Genomic DNA, 27,300 nt, shown 5'->3' on the forward strand with positions numbered 1-27,300 from the left:
TTGCATCTTCTGGAGGGGAGTAATACTAGGTCTTCACATGGCAAAAGGTGGAAAGGCAATGAGGTAAACACTACACAAAGCCCCTTTTATAAAGGCCTTAATCATGAGAGAAGGAGAGCTCATGACCTCTTAAAGGCCCCATCTCTTAATACCATCATATTGGTCATTAAGTTTCAGCACATGAAGTTTGGAGAGGACACATTCAAACCATAGCACACAGGTAATGTAAAACTGTCTTTCCTGTCGTCATGAATACATGTTTTCTTATTTCCATGCTACATCCAGGTGCTATAATCCCTCACTTGAATTTCTTAGTTCTTGTAAAGGTATTTTTTTAGTGTGGATAGATGTTTAAATTTATGTTTCTGTGAGATGAGTACTAGGAACTTCTGTTCCACCATTTTGCTGATGTCATTCTTCAGCAAGTTCCTTGTTCTAATCTCTGAACATAATTGTTTTGTTTGTCAAACATTGTCTGACTTAATTTACCAGTAGATGGCAGTCCAAAGTAAAGCGGAACATATTATTACTACCCATCCTCCTACCCAGCGCACCTCCCCACCCCACGCCAATTTTTTTAAATTGGCTATAAATTAGTAAGTGGTTATCGGCAGGGCACGGTGGCTCATGCCTGTAATCCTAGCACTTTGGGAGGCCGAGGCAGGCAGATCATCTGAGGTCGGGAGTTCGAGACCAGCCTGACCAACATGGAGAAATCCCATATCTACTAAAAATACAAAATTAGCCGGGCATGGTGGCGCATGCCTGTAATCCCAGCTACTCAGGAAGGCTGAGGCAGGAGAATCGCTTGAACCCGGGAGGGGGAGGTTGCAGTAAGCCGAGATTGCGCCACTGTACTACAGCCTGGGCAACAAGAGCGAAACTCGGTCTCAAAATAATAATAATAATAATAATAATTGGTTATCAGTATGAAGTCTTTCACATTTTTCTAATAAATTCTTCACACTCTTACCTGACAATTAAATAATTCTTGTTACAGGAGAATCCCTAGGCAAATTCACGTGTGACTTACAAGAAATTCTAAGGAAAAGGGTAAAAGTAAAAAAATTATGTCTTGCTTTCCAACAAAATTTATCACTGAGAAGAGGTGAAATGTAAAAGCAAAAGGAAATGGGAAAGAAAATTGCTCTTGTATTTTTCCAAATCCATTCATTTAGAGTTCTGACAAACTTGAACTGAGTGACTGGAAGTCTGGGTTATTAAATTAGAAGTTCTTCAAAAACAATGTCATTAAGACTTTCTATTGCATCAGGTGGTTACAGTATTCAATTTTTCATATATCTAATATTGTATTAACTATTTTATGACAGTGATGTGTATACATATAAAGCTTCATATATGAGACTTTATAAAGCACATTAATATAAACTAGCTTATTTCATATTTAATCTTCACACCAATCCCGTCAGGCAGGGTAAATGTTTTTATGCATATACTGAAGTTGACTCAGAAAGATTAGGTGATTTAAGTGAGGTAATTAGCTGGTAAGCTACAGAGCAGTGACTAGAACCCAAAACTTCTGACAACTTCAATGTTCATTTTTCTATATGACATTAACATTTCTTTTTATACATCTAAGATTTCTTCTGTGGTATTTCAATTTCAGTTATAGATACAACATTTACATTTTAGAAATAAATTTTAAAGGTCCACAATTAGTGTACCAGTGCTATGATTTGAATATTTGTGTCCCCTCCAAAATTCATGTTGAAACTCAATCCCCAATGCAAGAGTACTAAGAGAGAGATGATTAAGTCATGAGGGCTCTGACCTCATAAATGGGATTAGCACCCTTATAAAAGGGCTCAAAGGTTGAAGGGAGCACTCTCTTGCCTTTCTGCTCTTTTGCCATGTGAGGAAAAAACATTTGTTCCCTTTTTGCCCTTCTACCATGTAAGGACACCTAGATGGCACCATCTATGGAAAATGGGGCTTTACCAGTCATCAGACTTGCTGGTGCCTTGATCTGTGACTTCTGAGCCTCCAGAACTAAGAGAAATAAATGTCTATTGTTTATAAATTACTAAGTCTCAGGTATTTAGTTGCAGCAGGAGAAATGGACCAGGACACTCCCCTCTCCCAATACCATAAAACTCATACAGCCTTTCTTTGCCCAGAAGTATTTACATACTTTCAGTTTCCCCCTTTTTTTCAGCTTTTGCTTTCCTTCTATGCATTCATTTATGAGCATCTTTCCTAAAGTTAACAAACCATATAAAACTGGAACTAGCTAGGCCCCTTTTGCCTAAAAGTCTCTCAGACTCTACTTAGAATTTTCATAATAGTCATTCTTCTCAGCTTAAGGTCAGTTATGATACTAATAAGTTATCCCCCCAAAAAAGTAACTTAAACAATTTTCACCCACTAATATTTTAGCAAGAATTAGCATATTACATCATCAACATAGGTTACTTAGCAAGAGCCTAGGAAAATAGGACAGAGGACTTGGCAGTTTTGTTGGATAAAATATAACATGGTCATTAAAAATAAGGACTCTGGAAAGAAATGAGACACTGAAGAAAATATACTATATGATTCTACTTCTAGAAAGTTCAAAAATAAAGTTAATTCATGGTGATATATAACAGAATGTTGTTTATCTTTGGAGGATTATCTACTGTTAAGGTGGATGATTAAGGAGTCTTTCCATCGGGGAATGTTCTGGGTGATGATAATTACACAGGTATATAACATATCAGAGTTCATCATACTAAATATTTAGGAGTTGTGCATTTTAAATCATGTAAGTTATACCTTGGTTTTACATCGAATTTTTTTAAAAGTAGAAGCTTTGAAGTCAGACAGATCCAACCAACCCAGGGTCTGCCATTTATTAGTATTATGATCCCACATATGTCACTTAACCTCTCTAAGCCATAGAAATATCCTCTGGAATATGAGGATGATAATAGTATCTACCTCATATGGTTGTTGTTTGAATTAAAAGAGCTGGCACAGTTAGCGCTCAATACATTTAGCAATCTGTACTACTATCATTATAAAGGAAAAGAGGAAAAGTAGGAGACAAAAAAGAAAAGCTAAATTTCACATATGAGACTGGATTCCATGGGATATCACAAAAAAGGGCACCTTGGAAGCTTGTGGGAAGAATGAAAGCATACTGCATAAGGTTGAGAATAGAGTCAGTATAACCTGATGGTTTAAATTACAGGCTCCTGAAGCTAGGTTACCTGAGCTTGAATCTAGGCTCTGCTACTTATTAGGTCTAAGTTCCTTAGCCTCTATATAGTAAATTTGAATATTAATGCCTACTTCATATAGTTTTTGCAAAGAAGGACTTTGGAGTGCGAAGAAAAATAATGACTTTATTTTAGAATTATTTAAAATACCAGTAGAACATTTACCACTGAGCTGGAATAACACCAGTGAGTTTGATTCCCAGTGATATTTTTAAGTTGGCTGGGACAGTCTCATCATTTATGTCTCTGTTTAAAAGTCATATAGTTCAAGAAGCCTTCCTAACTGATCTAAAGTAGTTTATTTGTTTCCCAGGGCTTCTATAACAAATTAATACAAACTGGGTGGTTTAAAACAATGGAAACTTACTCTCTCACAGTTCTAGAGGCTGGAAGTCCAAAATCAAGATGTGGCAGAATCATGCTTTCCAAAGGCTCTAGAAAGTCCTTTCTTGCCTCTTCTAGCTTCTAGTAGTTGCTGGCAATTTTTGGTGTTCCTTGGCTTATAGATGCATCACTCCATTCTGCCTCCATTTTCATATGGCATTCTCCCTTGTGTGTCTGTGTCTCTATTTCTGTTTTTATAAGGATACCAATCATTGGATTAGGGCCAATCCTAACCCAATATGACCTCCTCTTAACTAATTATATTGGCAAAGACCCCACTTCTAATAAAGCCACATTCTGAGGTTCTGGGTGAACAAGAACTTTGAGGGAACATTATTCAATCCAATACAAGTAACTTTTGCCAAAAAGACCAAAATAAAGTAGTTCCCTAACAAACTGTAAGTATTGTTTATCAAAAATACAGATTTTCGGCCGGATGTGGTAGCTCACGCCTGCAATCTCAGCACTTTGGGAGGCCGAGGCAGGTGGATCACCTGAGGTCAGGAGTTCGAGACCAGCCTGACTAACATGGTGAAACCCCATCTCTACTAAAAGTACAAAAATTAGCTGGGCATAGTGGTGGGCGCCTGTAATCCCAGCTACTAGGGAGGCTGAGGCAGAAGAATCGCTTGAACCCGGGAGGCGGAGGTTGCAGTGAGCCAAGATTGCGCCTTTGCACTCCAGCCTGAGGGACAGAGCGAGGCTCTGTCTCAAAACAAACAAACAAACAAACAAAAAAACAGATTTTCTTTATAGCACAAATTGATTTTTTTTTCACTTCTTTATTATCTGTCTCTTCCAGACAGATTCTAGACTTCTTGAAGGTATGAATCAGTATAATGCCTGGCATTTACTTGAAGTTCAAAAATCATTTGATAGAATAAATTTATTGATTCTGGCTGGGAGAAATGAGGAAAGATAATTCAGTATAACATAAAAGTGAGCCATTGCCCCAGAAACTGTTTCCCCCTTTCAAATAACTTTTTTTTTTTTTTTTTGACATGGAGTCTCGCACTGTCACCCAGGCTGGTGTGCAGGGGTGCGATCTCAGCTCGCTGTGGCTTCCACCTCCTGGGTTCAAGTGATTCTCCTGCCTCAGCCTCCCGAGTAGCTGGGACTACAGGTGCGCACCACCATGCCCAGCTAATTTTTGTTGGCCAGGCTGGTCTCAAACTCCTGACCTCGTGATCCGCCCACCTTGGCCTCCCAAAGTGCTGGGATTACAGGTGTGAGCCACCATGCCCAGCCCAAATCACATTTTTTAGATAACCAAAATAAATCAGTTGAATATTTAAAAAGTAAGCCAATCAACCAAGTGTTCCAGCCACAACATGGCCTATTAAATGACATTCTGAATTCTGGAATTTGTAAATTTTTCTTCCTACGTTACATGGAGAATTAGAGGAGAGAACTGGGTAGGGAGCAAATAGAGCTACATCCCCCCATCTTTCACTTGTACCCCCACTTCAACCATTTTCACTTGTTTTATGTAGCTTTCTGTGGGGGAAAAATAACTTTTTTTTTCAACTTTGAAAATCACTAATGTAAAGACAACAAGCAAACATCTCACCAGATTTTCTTCTCTTAAATATTTTGTCTAAGTAGATATTCTCTTACAGTTAAAACAATTAATTACTATATAGCACTGCCTTCCTGATAATGAGAGCTAATTTATATCCTTATACTTATCTTGGGCTATTTAGTGTTTTAAAAGTAAAGCAATCATTTGGTTGATGGTGGTTGGTTGTTTTGTTGTTGTTGTTGTTTACATTTTAACTACTATAACTGCTTACAATCAACATTACAGATGTGTCAATCTGCTCTAATGCTTGGATCCCAATCTCTTAAGCAGCACAGTATGGTTAAAAGAGTATGGGCTTTGAAGGCAGAAAGAACTGCGCTTGAAATTATCTTTGTCACTTCCTACTTGTGATACTAAGTAAATCACTTCTCTTAAGTTTCTTTGCTTGCAAAGTAAGGATAATATCTATTTCACGGGATCATTATGACAATTATATGCACAAATTATACAAAAGCACCTCACACACAGCAGGTATCAAATAAATGTTGGTTTCAAAATATTTTTCAAGGATATGTTATAGCATTTTCCTAATTTCAACTTTCTCATGTTGAAGAAGTCTATTATTCTATTTATTACTCAGTAAAGTTAAAATTTTGCTGATAATGTTGCTTTCCATATATGCCTAATTGAAAGTTATCTCAAATTGGTAAGTGGCTAAAGTTCTTTCTAAAAACATAATTCAAAAAGTTCAAATAATAGATTATTTATACCTCAAGGAATATATATTTCCAATCTTGGTTTACACATGACTTTTTGAAACTGGAATAAACCTCATGAGTGGGCATAATGCCCTATAAACAGATGGATGTGAATGCTCAGGTGCCAGAAATCCAACATGGCCACAGCTGATGGAGAATGTTAAAATAGTGACAGTTCTTGCAACTGGTCATCTGTTCCTGGTAATAACTAAGTCTATCAGAAATAGAAAACAAATTCCAAAATACATGAATGTTTATTTAGTCTTCAGTAGGAATTTATATATAGTTCATATTCAAATATTTTTGGCACCCTTTAAAATCTATCAATATGCATCTGATATAATCTTTTCTTTCTATGGTTATAGATGGGAAAAAACCCAATGTACACTGTACCCAATGTGTAGACTTTTATCCTTCATCCAGCCCCCACCCTTCCCCACTAGTCCCCAAAGTCCATTGTATCATTCTTACTCCTTTGTGTCCTCATAGCTTAGCTCCCACTTTTAAGAGCTCCCACTTATAAGTGAGAACATACGATGTTTGTTCTCACTGAGTTATTTCACTTAGAATAATGGTCTCCGACTCCATCCAGGTTGCTGGGAATTCCATTATTTTGTTCCGTTTTATGGCTGAGTAGTATTCCAAAAAACCTATCCACATAACCAAACACCACCTGTTCCATAAAAACTACTGAAATAATAAAAAAAAGAAAAAAGTAATTCTTTGATTAAAAATAAACACAATGAAAAAATAAATATGATGAAAAAAATTGTTTAAATAGGCAGAGATTCCTAAGTAATACAGTGACTACATTTTCAAAGATATAGCAATGCAGATGTTCATTTAAGTGGTATTTATAATACAGAAAAACTGGAAAATGTATAAATGGCCAACAATAGAATACTGGATAAATAAACTGTTCTATCTATAAAATGGCTAAATTATGCTATATCCAAACTACATTATTCAGCCACTAATACTATGGTGTGAGAAAATATTTAAAGAAATAGGAAATTATCACAATATATAAAAATACATATAATGGGTAACAAAATGATTTTTGTATGATCACATTTGAATAAATATAAGCTACATACACACATACATTTAGAAAAAGTGAAAGACTATCCATCAAATGTTTAGAGTGAGGTTCTGAGTGATTTTTACTTTTTCACCTACCTATATTTTCAAACATTTTACTATGAAAGTATATATCACAAATAATTATAAAAACAGTACTTCAGTCAATGATAAGCTAAATGGATTTAATGGCTCTTTATTCTACATTCAGAAGCTGACTGCTTCTCACCACCACCTGTTACTGCTCTGTTTCAAGTCATTATCTCCTTTTACCTGGAATATTCCTATAGTATCCTACCTGGCCTTCCTCCTGCTTCTGCTTCTTGCCCCAATTCAGTGAGCTCTTCTTAATAAAATAGATCATGTCACCTCTCTACTTCAAGTCCTCCAAAGGCTTATTTCACTTAGAGTAAAAATCAAAATTACCAAAATAGCTTAGAGTGACTTATGATTGGAACTCTCTACTCTTCTTCATTGGACTCCTTCTACTCTCACCTCATTACATCTTTTACTTCGTCTCCTAGTGAGCTTCCACTTTGCACACTACTTTCCAGCCTCATTGGTCTTCATGCTGGACCTTGAACACACCGGGGTTTTGCATGTGCAGCTCCCTTTGCCTGAAATGCTCCTCCCTGGATATTTAATGGCTTGTACTTTTCTTCCTCCAGGTTTCTATGTAGTTGTCTTTTCAGACTTTCTTTTTATCGGATTTGGTATTATAATCCTCCATGCTCCTACCTCTACCCAGACTCCTTACATTCCTTCTTTGCTTTATCTTTCTCCCATAGTACCTAACCACATCTAACATACCAAAATTTTACTTGTGATTTTTCTATTGCCTGCCTCACTCTCTCTAGGGTTTAAGCCCTCTGAGGCAAGGGTTAGGGTATCTCCCTCTGTTAAACAGTAGATTGCTAGAGAGAAGGTAGTGTGAAAAGAGATTTCATTCAGCGATCCAGTTTCTCAAGGGCAACAGTAAGTTGTAAAGTCCAAGGGAGCAATTTAGGAAGGCTGAAACTTAAGTTCTGCATTTTAAATTTATTTCACAACCAACTGTCACAGTGAAAATCATCATGCCTATTTATCAACTTCATCCACTAGTTAGGTAGCTAACCTAAAAGTCAAAATCAGAAATTTAAAAAAACTTTAGCTTAGCTTTCTTAACTGTCATAAAGTTTTTAAGGAGAGAAGGGCAATTAAATCTGTTATAATAGATTGGGTTGAAAGGTTCTTGGTCAAATTCCACTTTCCACATTATAACAATATGTAAACTGAATAAGCTCGATTAACCACACTGCAATTTAGTTGCTATACTTTTTAGGTTTTAAAGTCATAAGCTTGTCTGACAAATGTGAAATGTGGTGTTTTTCCCCTAGTTCTTTGTCTAATGATTATTAATGATCAGGACAATGAAGCAAGTCCTTGGCATAACACTGGGTTCCCTCAGTAAAGCATATTTTTTTTTATTAGTGAGGCCAAAATAATGTTCTACTAAAACTATGATAACTTCAACCTGATGCCATTCACATAGAAAACAAGACCAAAAACTGATAAATAATTTTTTCTCCTTAGAGAGTCTGAATTTTTGTTATTTAGAAAAATATTAAAAATATGGTTTAACTAGGACTGATGTATGAATTTTTAACATAGCTATACATTTTAACTTGCATTAGGAGAAAACAGCTAATAACTCTTTATGATTACAATATCAAACAATTTTCCAAGTAAAACCTTAATAAGCATACATACTCTTAAGAGTTCTCATAGGAGACAAAACTAGAAATTCTGTTAGTTAAAGTAATAGACTTTTAAGATTTTCATTATTTGCTTGCACTTCTTATTTAGAGGATCTGCTTCATAGGCATGCAACCTGTGCAGTAAGTAGCACAGGGCACCATGTTTGGTTGTATTATTAGATTAACTGCTTGGTATCCTTTTCAAAGTAGCGATCACTGGACTTTGAGAAGATCATGTATCAAACAAGTAAATTTCAGCTCTGCCCAAAGGTGACACTTCAATCATGGTTAGTTTTTCCTAACAAGTGACAACACTGACCTGTTCAAACTTGTTAGGAAAAACTGAAGAAGCGCAATGTCCACAGCTCAGATAACTCTGCATCAAGTTAATCTTTTTCCAACTTTCTGTAATAATTCTGGTCAAAGTAGTTGGATTGCTAGGCCTTGATAACTTGTACAATACCTTATTTCTCTAAGATTAGAGTCTATCCTCTCACCCAACTCCTAATCTCCTCTGGAACTGGATTATTCCTGCAAGACATAAAGTAGTCATCAGGGATAAGGACCTAAAGTGAGTAGAGAGTGGGTGCTAAAGATTAACCTGTGAGTTTTTCCGAAGGACATCTTAAACATAACTGAATCTTACACATGATCTAAGATAAGTAGGATGAGGATATGTATTTTTGGGTAGAACCAGATAATATGTTACCTTAGTTGTTGCAAGTTGAAGTCTATCAAAGAGCAGAGTTCTCAAGGCTGCTTTTAAAGTACAATAATCATATTTTGATGGCCAGAACTGCTGCACTGCTACATTTAACCTTTTGTGCAGATTAGAGGGGAAAGAAGTAAATGAAAGTCCTTTGAATTGCTTCTCTTTTGAATTTTCAGACTGTATAGATATAAAAGCAAAGTATTTTGGTGTCAATATAAAACAAAAACATTTTAGGTTTAAATTTATTTCTATATAATACTACTTAGGATCAACTTTTTATATGTACAAGCTGGTTATTGCCACTTTGGCTACACAATTTTTCAGGTAATAGAACCTTAACCACCAAAGACAGAGGAGGGATGATGGAAAGCCTTTTTTTCTCTATCTCAGGGAGGCAGACTAAATAAACCCTTTCAATTTTAAAAAGATTTCAATTTTAGTATAGCATAATTTTGTATACTATACTATATCTATATTTAGATATAGATAGGTAGATATCTAGATAAAACATAACTTTGAGTTTTACAAGTGTAGTGGAAGAATTACTTTGGGAAACAATCATTATGCTAACTGATAAGAATTGGATCTTTGTCCTTGGAAAATGTATGGTCTATTTTTGGAAGCTAAAACAGACACAAGACAACACATACTATTAGGTTGGTTTTTGCCATTAAAAAAGTAATTGCAAAAACCACAATTCCTTTTGCACCAAACTAATAAGTGTCACATAGGTAATATAGAAAGTAAATTCAGAAGACAGAAGCAGACACTGTAGACAGGATTTGAAAGGAAGGGTTTTATGAAGAAAAAAAGTTATTTTTTTAAAGCAAATCAAACCTATTACTTCCAGGTTAGTAAAAGAAGTATAAAAAGTATATAAGTTTATGGAATATTTATGATCTTTTTAGTAAAATATTGTATCTAAAGTTACAAAAAGGTACCTGTTATTTAACATTGATTCAAAAATAAAAACAGAACACAATTTGAAAATGGAAAGGAAATACAGTTACAATACCTAGATGCCTGGTTGTAATTGTGTGGTTACTTTTTTTAAAAGTCATGCTTTCAGAAACATAAAGATTAGAAGATTTTACTTAACTCTGCAGAATAACAAATATATGTAGATTAATAATGTTAACTTTAAACACCTTTGTAATAAAGTCATTGATATCTGGAAGGCAGATGGAATGAAGCAAAAATAAAAGAATTGAAAGTATTCTAATTTTATTGAATAAACTCATAAAAGTCAATTTTTCTAACTACACATACCAACATACCACACTTGTTAGCTCTGCACTCAATTTATAGCATGCAGTGAGTAATCTACCATGTCTTCCAACTTATCTTAAATTATTATTTTGGATTTCTAACATGTCTTCAAGAACACCATTACCTTTTAACTGGAAAGCATAAAGTATATTTGTAGTGTAACCTACACATGCCAGTATATAAAAATATATGTTTTGTAATCATAAGTTATTTTTCAGTGCCTTTAAAAATAGTAGTTCTTGGCTGGGTGTGGTGGCTCACGCATGTAATCCCAGCACTTTGGGAGGCCAAGGTGGGCGGATCACTAGAGGTAAAGAGCTCAAGAGCAGTCTGGCCAACAAGGTGAAACTCCGTCTCTACTAAAAATACAAAAAAATTAGCTGAGCGTGGTGGCGCACGCCTGTAATTCCAGCTACTGGGGGAGGTTGAGGCAGGAGAATCGCTTGAACCCGGGAGATGGAGGTTGCAGTGAGCTGAGATCGCGCCACTGCACTCCAGACTGGGTGACAAAGCAAGACTCCATCTCAAAAAAAAAAAAAAGGTAGTTCTTCACACTTTCAGATGATAAAAATTTAAAATCATATATATGTCATTTATGTATATATGTATGTATGCATGTGTGTATAGTAGTGGCTATCTATGCAAATAAAAAATAACGTCATGTATTCAAGTAAATTATATACAGTGATGGTGTATCACAGCTACTCTATTTTTTTTTTGCTAAAACAGTAAGAGTTGGAAAAAAGATAGTAACTTTCTTGGAGACAAAAGCGTATGTAGATATGTATGAGTCAAGGAGAGCTGTTTTCTCAGACAGGCACTTGGCTAACTCCCTCAGGTCCCTGTTGTTTGCTCAGGTCTAATCTAATTGAGGGTCACTCTGCTAGCGTACTTACTAATGGAAGCTGTTCTTCTCCAAGTAATTAGTACCTCCCTTTCTCTGGCCTACCTACCCCATTACAGCACAAATCACCTTCTAACACAGTATATAATTTATTATGTTTATTGCTTATTGTCTGCATTTTCCTGCTAGAATGCAATCTCCAGGTAGCCAGGGTTCATTATTTTATTCAATGGTATATAGCAAAAACCTAGAATAAAGCCTTGAAGTACAGCAATCACTCAATAAAGATCTGTTGAATCAAAATGAAATGAGTAAGACCAGAAGCAACAACCAGATTTTATGAAGATATTACTGTACATAACAATATGCTATTTTTTTGTAAAGGCAAGTTAATTGTATTTCTCGGATGGGGTTGTTCAGAATATACAAAAAATACTGTCCTTAAGAAATATTAAATTCATAGTCTGACACCTAAATCATACATACATCAACATGCACTTGATGCAACCTCATTTCCTGCAGATCTTTTGCTTCTGTTACCTGCTCAGAGAGGTCTTCACTGACTTTATCTAAAAGAGCACACCATCCCCTTATCATTCTCTAGCTCTTATCTTATTTCCTTGATAGTTCTAATCACTGCATATTATATTGAATATTTATTGTTTATCTCCTCCATAAAAACAGGAACCTTATCTGCCTTTCTTACTGCTCTACTTTCCCTGTATTTGGATGAGTGCCTGGTACACAGTAAATACCTACCAGCATGAATGCACTGGGAATTTGCATGGACCCATGTTGTCCTTCATATAAAAGAATGATCTAATTGTTTGTATCCAGATCTGAAGTTGGAAAGCAATCACTTGTATTATTCCCTCACCAATAAAACAAACAAACGAAGAACAGTTCTTCATGCTTCACACCATATAGACTGAGATGGTTAAAAGGCTTGACTAGATATATGCTAGATGTTATTGCACCAAATATCAATGAAATTCAATATTCACCTGGAAGATTAAATCTTCAATCATATTAAATACAAGTTTTAGATTTACTCTGTTCTTTTTCTGGGGTTAAATTATATTCATTTAATTGATTAGAAGTGAAGATACTGATCTAAAATTCTGTGAAATTCTGTTTAATTTTAAAACTTCAGCAGGTGAATGCTAAAAGTAAAGCAGTAGTTCAGACTCAGTTGCTCTTTCATCCCACTTTTCTGTTTAAAATATAAGACTGAGTGACAATATCTGGATTGAATGATGTAGCTGTCTGTCTTTGTAATGGGTGGCAAATGCAAAGAGGAGCAAGATTTTTAAGAATAACATTCTGCAAAGGATGTTGCTTACCTAGTCTGTTCTGTCTGAACACCAGAATCTTCACTCAAACTGTTAATTGTAGATATCTTTAAAATTCTGCCTAGAATGTTTTCAATTGCAGAACTTTATAAAGTTCACCAAAGAAGTTGATAAAGACTGAAAGCACATTTTGAAATGAACTATATAATGTAAGCACACATGTTATTAAATATCTATCTGGTTTACTAAAAGTCCTGCTTCTTTTTGCATTTGCTACCCATTACAAAGACAGGCAGCTACGTCATTCAATCCTTGATATTGTTACCCATAGGCAGCAAAATCATTCAATCTGGATATTGTCAGCCAGTCCAGATTTTAAACAGAAAAGTAGGATTAGAGAGCAACTGAGTCTGAACTACCACTTTAGCATTGGCTTAAGGTTTTTTTGTTTTTGTTTTTGTTTTTTAGATGGAGTCTTGCTCTTGTCACCTGGAGTGCAGGGGCGCAATCTCGGCTCACTGCAACCTCCAACTCCCTGGTTCAAGCGATTCTCCTGCCTCAGCCTCCTGAGTAGCTGAGATTACAGGCACCTATCACCACACAAGGCTAATTTTTGTACTTTTTTAGTAGAGACGGGGTTTCACCATGTTGGCCAGGCTGGTCTCGAACTCCTGATCTCAGGTGATCTGCCCGCCTCGGCCTCCCAAAGTGCTGGGATTACAGGCATGAGCCACCACGCCCAGCCCTGGCTTTACTTAACTTTTAAAATCAAATAGAAAAAAAGAGGGATGGCTCCTTTAATTATATCCTACATAGATTCTCTGATTTTTCAGTTATTTAAAGTTATTAGAACAATCACAATATATTAAAGAATCATGTTGTTAACTTTAAAGCTTCAATCTCCAGCTCAATTCAAAGCTCTTTACACTATTCCCCTCTACTCTCCCCTGACCCCAAGTACAGAGAAAGGGGCGATTATTTTCTTACTTGACTGGGTAAGGATGCAGTCCTCATTAACTGGATTTTGATAACCTCTGTATGGCAGTATCCAAAAGCTAGATCTATAATGAGGCTTCTTTGAGGAAGCCTGCAGGGGCTTCCCATTATGTAGTTTCCTGATGTTGGTCATCTGGATCCAGTTTACTGAACCACTTTAATTTCTCTTGCTGCAGAGATTCCCTCTTGCTGAGGTCAGCGCGCATACTGACAAAATGGCTGAAGCTCACCTACTTTCCCTGGTGTTCATACCACCCATGGGAATCTCTGTTATTCTTGACACACTAAATGATGGGCATGAAGACCACTTTCTTGCTGTCCTGGCCTCTGTTAGTCTATCATCTCTTGCAAATCCTCTTTCCTCTACTCATATAGCTCCAGGAGCTCAGCAAGTCCTCTGTCCCAGCAAACACCCAACAGAGAAAAGAAATATGCCTCTTATTTTGGTAATCCCAATCTTTGGATATAATTCTCTTCATGCAACCCCCACTCCAATTATATATTGGGAACAGTCCTGTCCACAAACTGATTCTCCAAAAGGCCTCCTTATTTTCTCTCAGGCCTACCATTTTTTTAATGAAGAGTGAGTAGGAGTGGTGGTAGTGAGGTAGTGGTGGTGGTGATAGGTATGGTTGTGACACTACTTGGCTAATACTATGGGATTATTCAGTTATTTTAACTTAGAATGTGAAGTATTTAATGCATTTTATTCTCAGTTTTGGGGCATAATCATAATTACGGGGCAATGGGAAAACTCCCACTCAATATTATATTATAAATGCATCAACAAAAAAGAAAGATTCTGTTGTACCTATAGTATTATGATATCAAGTGTTAGCCAGTCCTTGCGTAATGTATTGGCAAAACCTCAGTCCTAAAAGGGTAAGAGAAATATCTTATTTGGTCCTGTTAAAAACATCTTCTGTGATACCCAATTCACATCATGTGTCAACTTTTTCAGAGAGGAGGTCTCACTAGATTGCCCAGGCTGGTCTCAAACTCCTGCACTCAAGTGATCCTCCCGCCTAAGCCTCCCTACATGCTGGGATTAGAGGCGTGAGCAGCCACGCCTGGCCTTGTGTCAATTTCTTATAACAAAGCTGTGGTAGAGAATTCTCAATCCCTATGTACAGGAACCCAAAATTCAGCCTTTCAAGTACAGTATCTCCATCAAATGTAGTTAGATAGCTTGTGGTTTTGTAAGATATTAATTAAAATCTTTAATAAAAAAGAACTAAGGTACTTAGGTACACATATATTAACACCTTAACATACCAATGGGCTGGGCACAGTGCCTCACACCTGTAATCTCAGTACTTTGGGAGGCCAAGGTGGGAGGAGTCTCAAACCCAGGAGTTTGAGAACAGCCTGGGCAATATAGTGAGACCTTGTTTCTACAAAAAAATTATTAAAAGTTAGCTGGATGTGGTGATGCATGCCTCTAGTTCCATCTGCTCTGAAGGCTGAGGTGAGTGGATCACTTGAGCCCAGGAGTTGGAGACTGCAGTGAGCTCTGATTGCGCCACACTGTACTCTAGCCTGGGTGACAGAGTGAGACCCTGTCTCAAAAACATACAGAAAAAAAAAGAAGAAGAAGAAGAAAAAAGTAACAAACAAATTTGGCAATAATGAAACCTCTTAATTCACAGCATTACAATGAAATCCTTTGCTTTTTAACAGAATACTTACCAGTATCTTATGGAACTAGTGTACTGAGGAATCTAGTTTAGAACCTTCCTTTCCTTTTTCTTTTTCCTTTCCTTTTTCCTTTCCCTTTTCCTTTTTTTCTTCCTTCCTTTTTCCTTCCTCTCTCCCTCCTTCATTCCCTTGTTGTAATTTTTGTTTCTATAAGGAACTAGGCAAAGCCAAGTAAATTCTTTAACTTAATTAAAGAAGTGTAATAGCTCTCTTTTGCTCCCACTCCACCATGTTGAGATGCCTGCTCACCCTTCACCTTCCACCATGATTGTAAGCTTCCTGAAGCCCTCATTAGAAGTCAGGCAGATTCTGGTACCATGCTTCCTGTACAGCCTGCAGAACTGTGATCCAATTAAATCTTTTTTTCTTATAAATTAAAAAAATGTATAATAAATATGTCTGCTGTTGTTGGTTCATTCAAAACAGATTTTCTCTTCCCTCTGCTCTATTGTAAGTGGTGTTGTTTTTAATAAGATTCTAAGATTCCCTAGCTTTTAGCAAGAAGAGATGTTTTCAGGATAAGGCTTTCAAAAAGGTCTTCCTTACTAAGTATTTAGAAGTCCTGTGTTTTATGGTATCTTTTTGTGCTACATTATCACCTGTTTCCTCAGTGGCAGCTGCTGAGTTTGTAAAAGATCAATTGGCTGTTTCTCTGGATTTTGCCATTTAACTATTACATGCTCACTTATATGGGTTATGCTTATGAAGAGTTGTTTCCTAATTGCAGGCTGCTTCATTAGAAGGAAAAGAAGAGGTTTTGGGATAATATTCCTCCAGAATCACCTTCACCAAAGTTATGGCAGCTGTAGCAACTTTCATAATCTAGAATCTAATGGAAACTAATCTTACTCTTACTGAGGAAGTACAATAAGTGTTTTTACAAAATATGGTGTTTACCTCTATATTAGGCAGTGTTTTTAAAAATCTTAATTATCACTATCAATTCTACTTCAGAGTTGGACATCATATTAAAAATGTAAGGTTGTTTAAGAACTGTTGTAAATATCTGGTAACTATCTTCTTCTAAACAATGTCTTTAAAAAGTGATGGGTCTTTTAAAACCCTCTTAGTAATTGTGAAAGGGATGCCATTACATAAACTCAAGATTAGTTAACATGTTTATTTTTTAAAGTGACTTAAAAACATATTTTTATGGCAGCAAAATAAAACATGATCACTAGTTGACGCTATAAAATGTAATCATTTAGGGATATGTTTTACTTCCCCACCTTACCTGATTTTAGTTCTCAACAGAAAATATTTAACTCAACTAGCTAGCACATTTATATTTCTGTTGTTGTTTTTTTACATGGCTGTCTATATAGTCTATTATTTTCTTGCATTTTCCTTTTCAGGTGCCTCATTAGTAATTTTATTAAAAATTCTTAGATTACGTGTGGTTTTCCACATATAACTATTATCATCATCATCACAACTATTTGAGTGGTTGGTTCATTCCATACACTACACTAAGCATTTGCATATGTCGTCTGATGAAATTTCTTTTTTTTTTTTTGAGATGGAGTCTCGCTCTGTCATCCACGCTGGAGTGCAGTGGCGCAATCTCGGCTCACCGCAAGCTCCACCTCCGGGGTTCATGCCATTCTCCTGCCTTAGCCTCCTGAGTAGCTGGGACTACAGGCGCCCGCCACCACGCCCGGCTAAGTTTTTTGTATTTTTAGTAGAGATGGGGTTTCACCATATTAGCTAGGATGGTCTCGATCTCCTGACCTCGTGATCTGCTTGCCTCGACCTCCCAAAGTGCTGAGATTACAGGCGTGAGCCACCGTGCCTGGCCCATCCAATAAAATTTTTATGACAATCCTGAAAGGCATAGTCATATTTTTATGCTCAAATTTTAGGCAGCAAAACTGAGGTTTGTAGAAGTAATTTTTAAAATATTGCATTTTTTTCAAAGGGCACTGAAGCTTGCATGTGTTTCGGTTAGATAAAATTGCAGATCTTAGCTATTCAAAACCCTTACGCTCGTAATCTTGCTTCTTAAATCCCTAGTGGCCCACTAACATATTCTTTAGTATTTGTGAGTTCTCACAAAAAATCTTTAGTTTTGTACCTTTATTTCAAAAGTAATCTAAAAATTAATGTAACTTTGTTTTGGATTAAAAAAACACCATTATATAAATAAATACTTTGACTTGAGTGCCCATGTTTTTGTTTGCTTATAATGGAGTTGGAGCCAGACTATCTAACTTAAAATTGCCCTGGACTACAGTAAAGAGTAAGTTAGTTAATGATCCATTTATGCCAGGTAAAGGTCAAATACTGTAATTGCTTGCTTCTGGTATAAAGGTTTCAAAAAAATCGTAACAGAGAAAACTTAGGAAAATTGAGTTATCACATAGCAACATAGGTATCTCAAATTCAAATAAATCTGTGCTCTATTTCCAATGATGATTTAGGCTTAACAAAAAACTTTTACATTAATGTTAACTTAAAATATTTTAGTTTTATTTCATTCCTAATTTTTTTCTAGTTTAATAGTTAAAATAGAGCTAAAAACCTAAGTTTACTCCTAGTTTTCTATTTGTACATATTAGGGTAACTTTATAAGAAAAATAGTTTATCACACTGGGTATCCACAAAAATTCATAAAAGGTGCTCCTATAGTACTCAAGACTGAGAAACAGTAGTGTATAATCTGTGAGGCCAGTGCATAATAGCAACTCAATACTTAGTTGAATCAGAATTTTAAGCATCTACCTAGGTTCTCCATATTTATTCATTTGATTAGTAACAATTAAAAAATATATTCTGTGGCCAAACTATGTCAGAGTTACTTTCTTCCCCATTATTAAGTGCACTAAATTCATAGTAGGGAGTTTTAGTGGTTCTTAGACATTTTTTTTTTTCAGTAAGGACCCCTTCGAGAATCTTGTGACATCTATGGATCCTCTCCCAAGAAAACGGATATACAAAAATATTACACACATTTTAAAAATTACATACATTTAAAAAAGAAAGGAGAATAGGTTCTGTAGTTACAAAACCTGAATTCCAATCCTCTCTCTTTATAATCTTTGTAATCTAAAGCAGCCTCTTTTTTTTTAAATTATACTTTAAGTCTTAGGGTACATGTGCACAACGTGCAGGTTAGTTACATATGTATACATGTGCCATGTTGGTGTGCTGCACCGATTAACTCATCATGTAACATTAGGTATATCTCCTAATGCTATCCCTCCCCCCTCCCCCCACCCCACAACAGTCCCCAGAGTGTGATGTTACCCTTCCTGCGTCCATGTGTTCTCATTGTTCAATTCCCACCTATGAGTGAGAACATGCGGTGTCTGGATTTTTGTCCTTGCGATAGTTTGCTGAGAATGATGGCTTCCAGTTTCATCCATATCCCTACAAAGGACATGAACTCATCCTTTTTTATGGCTGCATAGTATTCCATGGTGTATATGTGCCACATTTTCTTCATCCAGTCTATCATTGTTCGACATTTGGGTTGGTTCCAAGTCTTTGCTATCGTGAATAGTACCGCAATAAACATACGTGTGTATGTGTCTTTACAGCAGCATGATTTATAATACTTTGGGTATATATCCAGTAACGGGATGGCTGGGTCAAACGGTATTTCTAGTTCTAGATCCCTGAGGAATCGCCACACTGACTTCCACAATGGTTGAACTAGTTTACAGTCCCACCAACAGTGTAAAAGTGTTCCTATTTCTCCACATCCTCTCCAGCACCTGTTGTTTCCTGACTTTTTAATGATTGCCATTCTAACTGGTATGAGATGGTATCTCATTGTGGTTTTGATTTGCATTTCTCTGATGGCCAGTGATGATGAGCATTTTTTCACGAGTCTTTTGGCTGCATAAATGTCTTCTTTTGAGAAGTGTCTGTTCATATCCTTTGATGGGGTTGTTTTTTTCCTGTAAATTTGTTTGAGTTCATTGTAGATTCTGGATCTACATTGTAGTTCATTGTAGCCCTTTGTCAGATGAGTAGATTGCAGATTTTCTCCCATTCTGTAGGTTGCCTTTTCACTCTGATGGTAGTTTCTTTTGCTGTGCAGAAGCTCTTTAATTAGATCCCATTTGTCAATTTTGGCTTTTGTTGCCATTGCTTTTGGTGTTTTAGACATGAAGTCCTTGCCCATGCCTATGTCCTGAATGGTATTGCCTAGGTTTTCTTCTAGGGTTTTTATGGTTTTAGGTCTAACGTTTAAGTCTTTAATTTATCTTGAATTAATTTTTGTATAAGGTGTAAGGAAGTGATCCAGTTTCAGCTTTCTACATATGGCTAGCCAGTTTTCCCAGCACCATTTATTAAATAGGGAATCCTTTCCCCATTGCTCGTTTTTGTGAGGTTTGTCAAAGATCAGATGGTTGTAGATATGCGGCATTATTTCTGAGGGCTCTGTTCTGTTCCATTGGTCTACATCTCTGTTTTGGTAACAGTACCATGCTGTTTTGGTTACTGTAGTCTTGTAGTATAGTTTGAAGTCAGGTAGTGTGATGCCTCCAGCTTTGTTCTTTTGGCTTAGGATTGACTTGGCGATGTGGGCTCTTTTTTGGTTCCATATGAACTTCAAAGTAGTTTTTTTCCAATTCTGTGAAGAAAGTCATTGGTAGCTTGATGGGGATGGCATCGAATCTATAAGTTACCTTGGGCAGCATGGCCATTTTCATGATATTGAGTCTTCCTACCCATGAGCATGGAATGTTCTTCCATTTGTTTGTATCCTCTTTTATTTCATTGAGCAGTGGTTTGTAGTTCTCCTTGAAGAGGTCCTTCACATCCCTTGTAAGTTGGATTCCTAGGTATTTTATTCTCTTTGAAGCAATTGTGAATGGGAGTTCACTCATGATTTGGTTCTCTGTTATTGGTGTATAAGAATGCTTGTGATTTTTGCACATTGATCTTGTATCCTGAGACTTTGCTCAAGTTGCCTATCAGCTTAAGGAGATTTTGGGCTGAGACAATGGGGTTTTCTAGATATATCTAGCAACCTCTCTTAAAGCCTCCATTTCCTCACCTGTAAAATGCAAATACCACCTATCACACAGAAATGTTACACAGATTGAGTGAAATCATGTAATTATGGTGCTTGCCATTTAGCAGATGCTAAACTAAGTGGTAACTATTTTTCTATTGTTAGAGGTTTTATTATGCTGATTGGTTACAGCCATTTTTTAGATTCCAAGGATCTTATATTCTTTCCACTGATTACCTCATTTATTTGGCTTCTCCTTTTAGGATATTTTTTATAGATGATAGTGACCCACAAAAGCACTGGAGGGGTAATAGCATCTTTAATGTTCAGTTCAGAATAGAAGTGGCTTTAATACTGCCATGATCAATTCCAAAGGTGATGAGTATTAGAGAGATTCAATATATGGACAAGGATATTTAAAGGGGGGGAAATGTGGTTCACCAATTTAAATGATATCTGCTACACACATGTAGCATACAAGAAAATGGAAAAAAATTATACTATTATTCTGACATCACATAGTTTTCTTGAGAACTAAATGACAAGGTGATGTGATTTATATTATATATATAGATCTATCTTCTGTATGCACGTTTTAGTTTTCGTCTGTTTCCTAGCCCAGAGGTCCTAAAACTTCTAGATAGGGGCACTAGGAGAATCTTATTCTATTCAGTCTTTGACCCTTGGTTCCTGACAGAGCTCCTAAGCCCCTTGGAATTTCCTGGACGATAGGAGAATCTTTTCTTCTAATGAGGTAACTCTTGATGGGCTCCTGGGTAGCCTCAGGATGGGAGCTGGTTGCCAGGGAAGCCAACCATGTGATTAGGGAGTTGGAACTTTAGCCTGGCTCCTCACCTCCAGGGAGGGGAGAGGGGGTTAAAGGTTATTTGCTCACCAGTGACCAATAATGTAATCAATCATGCCTACATAATGAAGTATCCATAAAAGCCCAAAAGGACAGGCAGGGTTCAGAGAGCTTCCTGATAGCTGAACACTAGGAGGTTCCTGGAAGCTGGCCTGCCTGGAGAAGGCATGGAATTGCCACACTTCTTCTCCCTACCTATACATAGGGCAAGGTATGGGAGAAAAGGTGTGCAGATTCCTCTTCCATCCAGCTGTTCACCTGTATGCTTTGTAATATCCTTTATAATAAATGGGTAAATGCAAGTAAAGTGTTTCTCCGACTTCTGTGAGCCACTCTAGTGAACTAATTGAACCTGAGGAAGGGATCATGGGAATCCTGATTTATAGCTTGGTCAGGAGTATCGGTGACAACCTACTACTTGTGGCTGGTACTGGAAGTGGTGGGGGCAGTCTTGCAGAACTGAGCCCTCAATCTGTTCGATCTGATGCTGCCTCCAGGTAGATAGTGTCAGAACTGAATAGAATTGAGACACCCAGCTGATGTCTGCTAGAAAATTGATGGTTTGATGTGGGCGGGGGTGAGGGGGGACCGCTACCCCACCCCATCTTGTTGCAGAAGTATTGTATTGAGTAGTATTTGAGAACAGGGAAAAAGTTTGGTTTTTCCTCTCTCAGAGACAAAACATAGTACCTGGAACATGACTATTTCAGCTACATTTGAAAAATGAATGGCAAATGAATACTGAGTCAGAACAGAACATCTTATTAAGGTGAGAAGGCATTTATTCTATTATTCTCAAAATTGGTAATATTAAAAACATACTTTATGTTCATATCTGAAACACAAACAAATAACTCTAAGGAACTATCCAAATTTCTTTCATTTTCATTGTCACTTTGGTATTTTAAGCATCAAATATTGCTTGAAATATTTGAGCATAAACATATTCTGGTTATGTGTTTTATATAGTGTCACTATAGCCATCATAACAAGATTTCACAGAAGGCTGAAGAAGTTTTAATAAAGATCCTCAGTCAATATAAAATGCTCCTATAACAGTAACTGATATAAAAATAATGAAAAAATAGTTACGTTTGCAAGGCTGACTTAACACCTCGTGCATATTTCGTTAGATGATCTTTGTGAGACTTACAAATTAAACATTTGTATTTTAAAACTTTTTCTTTGCTCTTAACAATGTATCATGTCAATAAAATTTCCTCCACATCATTTCAAATGGCTGAATACTGTTCACTGTATGGATGTTGCTTAACCAATCTCCTAATACATGATGCAGTAAAGAATACTCTTGCAATTAACTTGTTAAACACACCCTTATTTGCTTATAATACACATTTCTTTTTTTTTTGAGACGGAGTCTCGCTCTGTCACCTAGGCTGGAATGCAGTGGCACAATCTCGGCTCACTACAACCTCTGCCTCCTGGGCTCAAGTGATTCTCCCATCTCAGCCTTCCCAATAGCTGAAACTACAGGCACCTGCCAGCACGCCCAGCTAATTTTTGTATTTTTAGTAGAGATGGGGGGTCTCACCATGTTGGCCAGGCTGGTCTTGAACTCGTGCCCTCAGGTGATCCAACCCCACCTCAGACTCCCAAAGTGCTGGCATTACAGGTGGCTCTGTGAGCCACCGTGCCTGGCCTTTTCTTTTGTTTTAGACAGAGTCTTGCTCTGTCACCCAAGCTGGAGTGCAGTGGCATGATCTCAGCTCACCGCAACCTCTGCCTTCCGGGTTCAAGCGATTCTCCTGCCTCAGCCTCCAAGTAGCTGGGACTACAGGCGTGCACCACCACACCTAGCTAATTTGTTTGTATTTAGTAGAGACGGGGTTTCACCATGTTGGTCAGGCTGGTCTCAAACTCCTGGCCTCAGGTGATCCACCTGCCTTGGCCTCCCAAAGTGCTGGGATTACAGGCATGAGCCACTGCACCCAGCCTGCTTATGACACATTTCTAAAAGAATCGCTGGGTCAAATGCACATGGCTCAAGGCTTTTGATACATATTGCCAAACTGCACTCTAGAAAAGTGCTGCCAACATACACTCTCAGCAATATAAGCAGCGCTGTTTCTCTGAATCCTTGCCAGTATTATCAAGAAATAACCACTTGTTAAAATAGTGCCTGAAGACTAAATTAATGTTTAACATGTTTTGTCACTCATAAGTTGGGCTTACTATTAAACTTTTAACTGTTATAGTATTACCATTCAAAGCTTACAGATATTTAAGATGAAGAAACTGAGGTCTAGTAAATTATAATTCAGACCCCTTTTAGTGTGAATTTTAGCCCTGGATATACTGCAGTGCAGTCTTTTTTTTTTTTTTTTCCTTGTACTAGCCTTACAGATTTCCCAGAAAAAGGTAGACATCTTCTTTATTAAGTTGGAGGTCAGGAATATCCTATTAGTTTAGTACTGTTTTTCCTGTTTCCTAGATTGGATTTTACAAATTTTGTGTTAAGGATATCTGTTGACATTTACTCATTTATTATTTAAAAAGTCTAGCTAATCTGGGATAAGAATTTTGTTGATTCATTCACTCACTAATTTAACAGCATTTATCTAATGCCTACCATGTGTGAAGGATAAAGTATTGAAAAAAACAGGTGTAGTTTATATTTTTGTAGGGTGAAGGGAGGTAGAAAATAAACAGTGAATAAAGAAGATAATGATAAATTATAAATGCTATTAAGAAAATAGAGGGGCACGTGATTGACGGAGAATAAATGGGAACGTGAGCTATTTTAGATACGGTGGCCAGGGAAGGCCTGTCAGAGATATTTGGGTTAACCTGAAGGAAGAGAATGAGTCAGCCATATCCAAGACAGAAAACCACATCCCAGGCAGAAAAAAATAAATAAATAAATAATAAAAAGCAAGTGCAAAGGCCCTGAGACAGAGTATCAGGTAAGATTAAATTCAGTTGAGAACAAGAGACTCCAAAATAGTGGCTTTAATAATATACACATTTACGAGTGCAGGGCTAGCATGGTGCTCTGATCCATAAAGTTCTCACAGACCCTGGTTTCCACCAGTTTAGTTTTGCCATCCCTAGAGTGAGAGAACTTGCATGAGGCACAAATTGGCAGCTAGAGTTCCAAGCCATCACATCTATATTCCATGGTACAGGATAAAGGAAAAGCCGCATTGAAGGTGTGCACCAACTATCTTTTAAGGATGGTTTTACAAGTGTGCCACATGATATACTGCTTATATCCCATCAGCCAGCACTATTACACGGCTACAAGGAAGGCTGCAAAATATAGTCTTTGTTCTGGGTAGCCATGTATCCATGTCTATTACTATGAAAAAAATGGAGGAATTTTTGGGGACAACTAACAGGCTCTGCTACAGACTAGAAAAAGCACAGCCCACGACAGAAAGGAGGCAGTAAGAAGGGTGAGAACAACTTCCTGTGCTGCTTCCTGGGAAGATGGAGAAGTGGGCAGGAGCCAGATTATGCAGTCTTGAAGGCTATGGTAAGGAATTCCGATTTCATTCTGTGTGCATAAGGAAGCTATTGGAGGGTTTTAAACAAGGGAGTGACATAACCTAACAACATTTTTTAAATGATTGCTTTGGTTGGTATATAGAGAATGGTTTAAATGGGAAAATATTCATGAGGGTACAGATAGAAAGTGAAAGCAACTAGCGTGGTTATTGTTGTGGTCCAGCAACAGATGATGGTGGCTCCCAAGGGTTGTACCAGTGGAAGTGATAAGTAGCTAAATTCAGAATGTATTTGTCAGGAAGAATTGATGGTACTGTCTGATGAGTTGTATGAGTGTGAAGAATCAGAAAATTCCAAGTTTTATGCCTGAGCAAATAAGTGAATGGTGGTACTATTTATGAAAATCAGGAATTCTAAAGGAGCAGCAGATTTAGGGAATGAACAAAGGGGATTCAAATGTTGTTTCAGACACATTAGAGAAGCCTGTCCTTTTTATCCCTTGCCATGGCAAAATTTTCAATACCATCCATATTTTTCTAAAAATGGGTGGCCTCCTTCTACAAGTTATACACAAACTCATTCTTCCCTTAATAGGGTATTTTTTTTCCTCAACGTCTGTAATTTTTAAATAAAGTGTACAGAGAATTTAACATAATACATATTTTGGAAATATACAAAACATGTGCCTATTAGAATGGACTACTTTTCAGGTAAAAGAAAGAAAATCTAGTAAGATAGTTAAAAGAAACCAAACTACCAAATGGGCAAACTTAATCAACATTACCAATAAAGATGAACTTTTTGATGCAACAGGACAATTTAAAAAATATACCATCTATTGGTAAGAACTCTTACTATAAGAATTGTTACTATACAAGCCTTTAACAAATGCTAGCTCATTAAATACCTAGAGTACCCTCTAAGGTAAGTATTAAAAATTTTTTAACAAATTTATAATAGATTTGGCACAAATAATGGGACAATTAAAGGCTTGTTCTTCAACCCGGCTTAAAGTGAATGCATCCTAAACAAATAGGTGTTCAGTGAGAGTCAAAGTAAGTAGTATCAAATATTGAAAGTAATAGTATCAGTGTATTTTATCCTAACACTCCTAACCCACACATTTATTATGAAAATGTTTGTTGTTCTATCTCTTCCAGTAAAATACTCAAGGTAATAAAACTCTCATATCAGACTTACACCCTCTGGAAGTCATTCCATACAGGTATATTCAATCTTTTAACACACCATTTTATGGTTGAAGATGTTAACATGAGAAGGAGGAGAAAGCAGGAAGAGGAAGGGACTATTTGCAGAGGACGGGGAGAAAGAAAGGAAAGACACTAGTATGTGTTGTTCCTCCTCGAATTTTCCTGAAGTGAAAAAAAAAAACAGTGAAGTAGAGTGTTTGATGAAATGAATAACCAAGCAAAACATTTTCTACCTACACCAGTACCAACAGGAGTTGAAATAAATTCACACAATGTCTGCTGATATGTCAAAACACCTTACCTTCAAAAACATGACAGTTACCTTTTATTTTATAGTATGCTTGTGTTTCTTCCTATTTCTTGCTTTTGACCTTCAATGATAAATTTAAACTGGACTACAGTGATTCTTTTGTAAGTAAAAGGTGACTTTTTAAAAGAAACAACCAATGGAAATAGAAATTTTATTTACTTCAAATTAACTGTACTTTAACTACTCAAATAGAAAAGAATAATTTTCACATTATGAAGCTACACAATTCCAAAATACACATGCTGAGGCTCTTTTTAAGTCCGAATTGTCTAGTAATTACAAAAAAGTGAAGAGTTTACAGATATACAAGGAAATAAAGGCGAATTATTGCAAAGAAAAGTTTAATTTCACTTTGAACGACAACGATTTTTCTGGAAAGCAGATACTTCACTCCTTTAAGTTTCCACCCAAGCCACAATAATTTCAAACGGTCTTGCGGATGACCCAGCTGGTCACTCTTGTTTATGTGGGGACTGGGGGTAATGAGAGCCAGAAAAAGTGCTATAAACCTAATTTGGCTAGAGCAAGTTCACACGACACGACCGTGCTTTAAAAACTTGCTCTCTATTATGTACTTCCTTCCATCAGGTTGGGGAAAAAAAAATGGTGGGGATGGTGAGTAAATACACCAGTGGTTTCATCAGAGGGGAACTCACTACTCAGGAGGTGACGGTGACGTGGTGCCGGTCCCTGAAGTACGCGCACAAGCTCCGGAGGTTGCGGGAGCTGAGGAGGAAACAGGGACACGATCAGATTCGCTCCAGGTGGCGGGAGTGAGGAGGGGAGGAGTGACGAGGCGGACGTGCGGGGGCGGGGGTGTCCAACACAAACACAAACACGAACACGCTCAGCGTCCCCAGGGAGGGCGGACTGAAGCCACCTCACCATTCATCGCCCCTGGACCCCGCAGTCCCCCTCGGACTCAGGGCCAGAGCCTTCTGCGAAGCAACCTAGCCCCAGGGAAACGG

At 37.1% G+C, this 27,300-nt stretch overlaps 1 protein-coding gene across 1 annotated transcript in view; it reads right to left on the reverse strand.

The window, feature by feature from the left end:
• LOC134756602 (protein enabled homolog) overlaps nucleotides 1-27,300 on the reverse strand; it is a 101,501-nt gene that overhangs the window by 44,138 nt on the left and 30,063 nt on the right. The window contains exon 4 of the mRNA XM_063694533.1: nucleotides 26,989-27,058. Coding sequence (XP_063550603.1) covers nucleotides 26,992-27,058 — 67 coding nt within the window. The 3' untranslated portion in view covers nucleotides 26,989-26,991. The remainder of the gene's footprint in view (nucleotides 1-26,988; nucleotides 27,059-27,300) is intronic.

The sequence above is a fragment of the Gorilla gorilla genome, chromosome 10, assembly GCF_029281585.2.
Source record: "Gorilla gorilla gorilla isolate KB3781 chromosome 10, NHGRI_mGorGor1-v2.1_pri, whole genome shotgun sequence".
Classification (NCBI taxonomy): Eukaryota; Metazoa; Chordata; class Mammalia; order Primates; family Hominidae; genus Gorilla; species Gorilla gorilla.